At 37.2% G+C, this 8,928-nt stretch overlaps 1 protein-coding gene across 1 annotated transcript; it reads left to right on the top strand.

Annotated features, from left to right (window-relative positions):
• Positions 1–2,199: 2,199 nt before the first annotated feature.
• Positions 2,200–7,114, top strand: itm2cb (integral membrane protein 2Cb). Its single transcript, XM_053486713.1, has 6 exons — positions 2,200–2,368; positions 4,030–4,170; positions 4,433–4,621; positions 4,771–4,881; positions 5,202–5,352; positions 6,251–7,114. The coding sequence occupies exons 1-6, from the start codon at positions 2,276–2,278 to the stop codon at positions 6,340–6,342; spliced, it is 777 nt and encodes a 258-aa protein (XP_053342688.1). The 5' UTR covers positions 2,200–2,275; the 3' UTR covers positions 6,343–7,114.
• Positions 7,115–8,928: the final 1,814 nt, after the last annotated feature.

An 8,928-nucleotide genomic window follows, 5' to 3' on the forward strand; every position in this document is an offset into this window, starting at 1 on the left:
TTGCACCTCCAGGGTCGGGGTTTGATTCCCGGCCAGGCTCGATTCCTGTCTCTGTGTGCATGGAGTTTGCATGTTCTCCCTGTGCTTTGTGGGTTTCCTCCGGGTATTCTGGTTTCCTACCACAATCCAAAGATATGCAGGTTAGGCTAAGTGGCATTCCCTAATTGCCCGTAGTGTGTAAATGAGTGTCTGTGTGCCCTGCAAAGGATTGGCACCCTGCCTCGTGCCTAAAGGCTCCAGGTCTCTGTGACCCTAAATACAGGATAAAGTGGTGTAGACAATAAGTGAGTAAATGGCTGCATAGTTTATATTATTATGCTTTTTTCTCATTCCAAAGAGAGAGAGAGAGAGAGAGAGTTGTCATAGTTTATGTGTAACAGAAAGCAACTTGTTTGATGGTTATATCACAATATTAAGTACAATTAAGGACTTTCAATTCAAAAAAAGTATATTCATGTTCCTTAATTCATAATATAGAAAGCAGGTTTGCCAAATTGCTGTTGTGCATGAGGAGTTAATCATCGCCTCGCACCTCTACTTCCTCTTATCGTGCTTGGTGGGTTTACTCCGGTTTACTCCCACATGGGACTAAGGGACTAAGCACAGTCTGTATCAAGTTGCTAGGTTTGGGAATTTGCTGGGAATCGAACTAGAGCCTTTCACATGGTAGGTGAGATGCCTACCACTGAACCACCAATGTTTTGTAATAAAATATAATAAAATATGCAATAAAATATCCAGTCAACAACTCTGTGGTGTTTATATTATATTAAAGATCATATGATACAAGACACTTAATTAGCATATTCTTAAACCAATTTAATTCAAATTTATGTTTACAGAACCTTCTGCACTAGACATTGTCACAAAGCAGCTTTATGAGTCAACCTGCAAAATAGATATTATAAGTCCTTACTCTTTCTCATTTTACACCACATAGTGATGAGTGAAGAGTGTATTGAAAAAAGTTCAGTAAAAACATCTACTGAACAAGGTCTGTTATGAAGTTTCTGTGTATAAGTCTACAAAAAAGTTATCCATTGAAAAATGGGTGAGTGTTTGGCATAGAGTGCAATTTTTTTAGAATATCCATGTGGAATCATCCCCAGTAGCGGTGAGTGAGTCAGAGGTACAGACTGCTCCAAGCACAAGCAGAGCATCAGGAAGGGTCAGGCAGTTTTGGTATCCTGAGGGTGTCAGAAACACACTTTGTCATCCCATCTGGCAGTAGCAGTAACGTATGTAGCTTGCATTTTGAAAATTTTGAAAACACATTTGTGTTGGCATGTGAAAGAATGTCCTTAGTCAAAGGATGTTCTCCAAAACTATTTAGGCCCTGTTCATGTTCTCACTGAGAAACATTATGTGGAATGAAAATGTAAAAATTTTAATGACTATTAATTTTCTTCTTTAAATAAAAAGAAATCAGATTTTCTTGTGCAGGGTTTTTTTTAAAGTCCTATTAAAATTGTTGTAAATGCTTGTCGATTGTCATCATTCTTGAAAGAAAAAAAGAGAGATCTGTAGATATCAGACATCATCATCATCTTGGCTTTGGAGTCCTTGCACTGGTTCCCAGTACATTACAGTATCCTAAACTTAAGTTAAGGTTAGCTTTTAACATTTAGTTTTAACACTTGTAACAATGTAGCTCCCATAAGTTACTGCGCCATCACTCTACTATAGGTCATGAAGGATATGCAATGATAATTAAATTCAGACTTGAAAGAAATTTTTTACGACCACAGATTTTCACACTACAGGGAATTTGGAAACGCCAATTAGCCTAATCTGCATGTCTTTGGGCTGTTGGAGGAACCAAGGCCCTGGAGGTGCAAGGCGACAGTGCTAACCACTAAGCCACTGTGCTCCTTATTTCTTATAATTGCTTTAAAACAGTAAAATTATTATTCATTCTCTCTCTCTCGCTCTCTCTCTCTCATTTTTTTAATAAATTATTTTAACCAACTTATTTAGTCCAACATAAGAAGTTAAGCCAGTTATTACTTAACTCTGTCTACTTTCCAATACTTCTTAAACTAACTTTTGTGCTCTTTCTATAAACCGATATTTATAGGAGTTGTTATTTATAACCGGTGTGCGCTGATTGGACGACTCTTACTTTGAAGCAGACCGGAAGTCGGGAATTCCCTTTAAGTGCGCGCGCAGTTCAGCATCTCGCATCAAGCGCATCGCTGCCTTTGTGGTGCATCAGCTCCTCTCCTGAGCGCGCTCACACTACGACCCCGAGCTAAAGAACAGAACAGAAGAGAAAATGGTGAAGATCTCATTTCAACCCGTGTCTGTGCAGAAGCCTGAAAAGCAGAGGGATGGAGAAAAAGAAGAGATTATCATGTCTTATTCTCAAGTGAGTTGTTTTTTGTTTCTTTGTTCTTAAAAAGTAAATTTTATTTATTTTTAATACAAAAAATGATTTGATGCAGGTGTAAACTGATTAAAAGGATGTTTTAATCTTTTTTAGTTAAAATGTAAGTTTTGAAATGTATTTAAAATATTGGGGGGATTTTACCATTAAACCCCCACTTGAAGTATAATTATGATTCTATGCTTTTGACGTCATAAACGCTGTAATAATAGAGTGGCATGATTGGTGGTGTTTATAGAGCTTATATTCGCAGTGTAGAAACTAAAGCCCAGAATTATTAATATTACTGTTTATTAACATTTATTTAATTTTTTTAACGTTAAGGGTTTAAACCAGATTCCCAGAGCACTGCCGAGTCTGGCATTGCATCACTGTTAGTATGGACAAAGGGGTATAGGGTGACGTGCAAAAAAATAAAAAAAAATAAAAAAAAAATAAAAAAAATATATATATAAAAAAAATTTTGGAATCTGCTTACTAAAAAGTACATTATATTAAAAGGTCGGTTTTATTCTGACATGTACTTTAAAATGAATTTGGATGGCAAGATTTTTATCAAATTACATGCCATTTAGATTATTTATCAATTAATCAGTTAATTAATTAGTTAATTAATTCATCAATTAGGGTCGAGTAGCTCAAATTACAATAGGAAGTAAAGTGCTACTGATAAAACTCTTGATGTCATATTTTTTCTAACACAGACATCAACCTATATGAATAAATGCCCTTACGTGAAATAGTCTATTAAATGTCATTTGTTCAGAATTCTTTTTATAATGCCAAGATACCGATCAAATCCAAGATGAATAGGGAACTAATGATCCTGTATTAAAAACAAATTCTCATTATTGCTCAAAGATCCAGAACATTAAATGTGTACCCATATGATTTAAAAATATTAATTTAATGCATCTGAATCCTAATTGTATATAATCAGAAGCAAAAGCTATATCCTACTTATGCCTATGCAGAATATCCTCAAAATGGTATCTCCAGTGCCCTCTTTCCTGCACTGAAAGGTCTATACAGATATAAACTATAAGGTACAGTATGTGGTAAAAAAGAAAAAGCAGCTGCGTCACGCATTTGCTCTGTCAGCAGGTCTGGTGGACTTGCTACAGCATTGCCATGGTGAGTACAGTCAGCGTGGGCTGAAGCCAGAATGGCGTCCTTGGCAGGCTGGTCTGAGAGACTGGAGGCGTTCACACCTCCTGACTCCTTGAGATGTAGCGTGACTAATTCCTTCCTTGGCATTCACAAAGTGGTATTACAGATAGAGAGAGAATACGTGCTACTAGGATTTATCTGATTAGTTGCTAGAGAGGCGTCATCAGGCCGTCTAATCATGGTCTCGAGATTGCGGAGTCATAAGCATGAGCTGAGAAGTGTATAAAATCACAAATTGCTATGTTTAGAGTTAGAAACTGGTTTGTAGTCACAACCAACAAAGTCATTAAACAGTCACACTCATCAGAATCGCTGTAAAGTTACATGAACTCAGGTTCGCCTAAACATGTACATGAACTCAGGTTCGCCTAAACATGTCCTTTTGGTATAGGGCTTTTGTTCAAATCCCCCCGCCCTAAAGATTTTGCTACTCGGTTTTGCTACTTGATCTAATGGGTTCTATTTTCTTTTAGCCGGATGATTTGGTCCTGCCTGTGAGGCCTAAGAAGTCTTCAGTAAATTGCCTTTGGTGTCTGATCCCTGGCCTGGTCATCTTCGTGTCTGGCCTGATCATGGTGTCCGTCTATGTGTATCGCTACTACGTCAACACTCAGGTGAGGCATGAACAAAGAGTCATATAATATATAATAATAATAATATATAGTGCTGTAAATGAAGTAAATTGTAACTGGTAAGTCAAGTAGTACAGTGCAGATAAGACAAAGATAAGCAAAATCTAGGCCACAATTTGTCAGTCAGTCATCCTCTTTTCACTTCCTTCCTCATTCATTAGCTATGGTTTCCATCTTGTGCTTTGTACATTCTTTTTTTTTTTTTTTTTTTTTAAGACATGTTCCAATTTTGCTCTTTACACAGATCCCAGAGGACAGCCTGTTCCACTGTCGGGTGATGTATGAAGACTCCCTGTACGCGCCGTTGCTAGGGAGACAGGAGCTGCAAGAGAATGTTGGCATCTACTTGGAGGAAAACTACGAGCACATCAATGTTCCTGTGCCCAACTTCGGAGGAAGTGATCCAGCTGACATCGTCCATGACTTTCACCGGGTAAGAAGAAGAATCTCCTAGCTTTTTGCATTTTATCTCTTGGCTCTTTCTCTTTTCATTGGTAGGCCACGAACAGAAGAGAGGAATTGGTTACGTTTATTTATTTGGTGGTAATTTGTGTCTCTTCCCCCACTTTCTTATCTACACAGGGCCTCACAGCATATCACGACATTGCGTTGGATAAGTGCTATGTTGTTGAGCTCAACACCACTGTTGTCATGCCTCCCAGGAACCTGTGGGAGCTACTTATTAATGTCAAGGTAAAATGCATTACCATGACTCTGACTCTTCTATCACATCTTGGATCATACTCTATATATGGCCTTTTAATATAGGCATTTTGTGATGAGTGAAATGTCACTGAGGATGCTGTTTTGTGAATAAAACAATTTAATTAGTCCAAACTTGCACAAAAGGAAATTGAGGTCAAATTCTAGGTCAAAAAATTTGGGTCAGCCTTTTAGGCCATTATAGTTATATCTTCATTTTAAACATGTATGAAACTTAATTATTTTGTTTAACAAAACACAATGTGTTTATCTGTGTAATACTTACTGTAATTGCTGTGTGTAATGTGCAGAGGGGGGTGTACCTGCCTCAGACCTATATGGTTCAGGAAGAGATGATGGTGACTGGCCGTGTGAAGAACATGCGTCAGCTTGGCCCCTTTATCCACCGTCTGTGTTATGGCAAAGAGACTTTCCGACTGAAACGCCGCAACTCTCGCAGACGTAAGTCTAACCCCTGCCTGTCTTGCCTACACAACCTAATCTCTTCTTTATTTGCCTTTCACAATTTTGTTCTTATTCTTTCCCTCATCTATTAATGGATAGTTTACATTCTATAACCATTTATCCTAGTTGTACACTTTAAGATGAATTCAACACCCTGACGTTTATTACCTTTTAAGCACTACTAACAATGAAGGCTATTATTTAATGGCTGATATTATATAATATGTGGCAAATGCCCACTTGGGACAATTGAACTTACAGAATGGTGCTTAAATGATGAAACATTTAAGTCGACTGTAACTTTAAACCTTCTCATTTTATGGGCCTACAACTCGTGCTACGTCACAAATGGCCTGCCTCCGCTCTAGTGGCAGTGGAGGAAACCTGGAGCTGATGTTAGTGTAGGCTGGTGGTACGTAGATCTCGCGTGTGTGTGTGGGATGCACTAATACTGTGATCCACCGTGTGATTAATCCATGTGTGGATGATTCACTAGCCGAGTGTACGCCAACCAGCTCCAAGTAGGGTACTGCACGGGGGGAGGAAGTGATGCAGTCAGTGAAGTGTGGGAGTTTGGCTTATTGGGGATTCTCCTTCTTTTCACAGATTATATCGTTGTGACAGAATGACGCATTTGACTAGACATTATTTGTACTGATTGTGTAGGCCTGAAATACTTTGTCTAAAATGAGCCATGAGTATTGAACAGGGTTTAACAATTTGTATTTAATTTTTTTTCTGTATACCAATTACTATAATATTAAATAAAATAGTGTTTGGTTCACTGACTTATTTAGTATTTTTTAAGTCTTTGTCTGTACACAATCTTGCTTAAGTCGTATTCTCTGCAGCCCTTTAAATTGCCCTTTTTCCAACTTTGTGTTATCCTCTCTAGGTATCGAAAAGCGAGATACCAGGAAGTGTCACAGCATCCGTCACTTTGAGAACACATTTGTGATGGAGACAGTGATCTGTGACCGGGCCTAAAGCATCAGCCTCGGCATCTTCCCAACTCGACTGAGCAGAACCCAAAACCTGTTCCTCTGCGTTTAGCTTTTATTGCACTTTATAGCACATCTTCTATGTACATACTATGTAAGGCATCAGGTTTTTCCCCTTTAATTTATTATTAATGTGATGAGAGAAATTTTTCCCCCTCCTAGAATCCTAATGTCCCAGGTTGAATAATTAACTGCCTTAGTGTTTGGTGGCTATTCTTGTTGTCTTGTCTCGGATAAACATGTTGATGTCTGTATATATTGGTATTTACATAACAAATGTATAATTTTCTTTTTTCTTTCTTTTTTTTTTTTCTTCATTGAATATGGGGGATCCTAATGTCTGACTGGTCTGAGAAATTGAAGCACATTGAAATAATTTACCAGACTGTATTAACATCTTTTTAGTGTGGGACTGTGGCATGCACTATGCACTGACTTCTTTTCCTTTATGGTTTGTCTTTTTGTGTGTGTTATGGTTATTTTGTCTATATAATGGATAACCTGTTCACTACTGTCTCCCAGTGTTAAATAGGAAATCCAGATTTTGAAACTTGTCTTAATGCCAAAAAGTATACCTCATGTTTTAGAAATGTATAAGTTAATTACTTGTTATTTAATTAAGACATTTGTTTTTTATTTTTTTCCCCAAAGGAACTTAAGCAATAGAGTTTTCTTATCTTGGATTTCATATTTTAACATCGGACATTTTCGTATTGAGTTATGAAACTTGTATGTTTTTGTCTCTTTGTGACATATCCGTGAATAAACTTTATAGAAAAATTGACCAGACTCCCATTTTTGAGTGCTATTCTTTGTAATTATTTGTGACTCTTATATAGGAAATATTTGTTTCTTGAGCTGCTTTATTAATAAGTATCCTCCCTAGTTTACCATGATATGGACCTCTAATGTGTGTCACCACAGTGGAAGTGTCCCAGATGGTGTGTTCCCTGGTAAAGGCACATCAAAACTTATTGTCTAAGTATGACTATAGCTTCCTAAAAACAATGTCTTGTATTTTGTGAACAGCCTAATGGGAGGTTAAATTGTAAGCCATTAATTTAGAATGCCTAAAGGTTAACTAAACAATAGGTCCTAAGTGATTCACATATTTGACCAAGTCTGTGGCTATACAACATAATGTCTAACTACATCTTTTACATACAGTAGTGATCACAAGTATTAAAACAAGACATACCATGTGGAATAGTCCTCCCTGTGCATGGAACAGATCTGAAAATACCAACACATTGCCCCTATCTTATCCACACTGCATTGGCTCCCTGTAAAATTTGGCATTGATTTAAAAATACTACTTTTAAAGTATAACGCTTTAAATGGTCTCGAATATAAGTACTGCAAGCTGGGGGCAAAGCTTTTTCATACAAAGCCCCAAAGTATGGAATAGCCTTTTAATTAATGTTCGGGACTTGGTGTTTAAGTCTAGGCTAAAAACCTATTCATTTAGCCAAGCATTTTTGTAAATAGAATTGCTTTAGGTAAAGGAGCGGATCTTCTATACATGATCTTAAGAAAGCTACCAAGCAGGCATAGACTGAGCAAGTGACCAGAGTACCACAGTCATCTTTATGACTATAGCAAGTTCATTGCATAAAATAACAAATAATTTATATTTTCTTGACTTGTTATTTTGAAAACATTTTGCCTTTCATTAAAATATTTTTTTTTTCATTAACCTTTGGTCACCACAGTATATTGCCAAAAGTATGTTAATTCATGAAAAGTAAATTCTTATATGGGCTATTCCATAATCTGTTGCCAAGAAGATAAAAGCATGCAGTTATTTAGAAAGTTTTTGTATGCTGAAGTATTATTATTGTAAGGCCCTAATCTGTTCCAGCAGGGCAAAGCCCCTGTCCACAATGTAACATGGTGTGTGGTGGAAGAACCCCTCTGATTTCCTTAAGAAAATCTGAAACACTAACTGCATACTAGACCTTCTTTTCTGACATGTGTCCAACCTCACAATCACTTTTATGGTTGAATAGACACAAATTTCGTTTTAGAGAATCGTTTTACAAAATCCAGTGCAAAGTCTTCCTAGTAGAGCTAAGCTTATTGTATCCGTAAAACAGGACTGACTGTGTATTAATGCCCTTTTGATTTTAAACAAGCCTACGTACCTATGTACTTTTGGCTACATCTTGTACATAAATGGAGGAATCAATCAAGGACAATGACGCGTTTTCTCAAGCAGATGTCAGGAAGTTGATGGGACCCCAAAAGATTCGGCCAATATATGCCATTTATTATAATCTGCTTTTCTGCTGTAATCACTGGAAATAAACAATCCCATCTTTTTAACCGTGCCATGTCAGCAGCTCTTGTATTTTATCCTAGGGGCTGACCTAGGTGTCCCGCATTCAGAATTGAACTGGTGATCAGCTCTACAGTATTCTAGGTGCAATGAACAAATGTATTAACAAATTGCTTGTGCACAATAGAAGAGACATCATAATCCGAATATCACCAGTGCACCTGAATCTGGTTCTTTTGCATTGTCTGTATAACACAGTGTGTTTGGGGATGGCTATTCTAAACATGGCTGTCC

This window comes from Clarias gariepinus, chromosome 25, assembly GCF_024256425.1.
Source record: "Clarias gariepinus isolate MV-2021 ecotype Netherlands chromosome 25, CGAR_prim_01v2, whole genome shotgun sequence".
Taxonomy (NCBI): Eukaryota; Metazoa; Chordata; class Actinopteri; order Siluriformes; family Clariidae; genus Clarias; species Clarias gariepinus.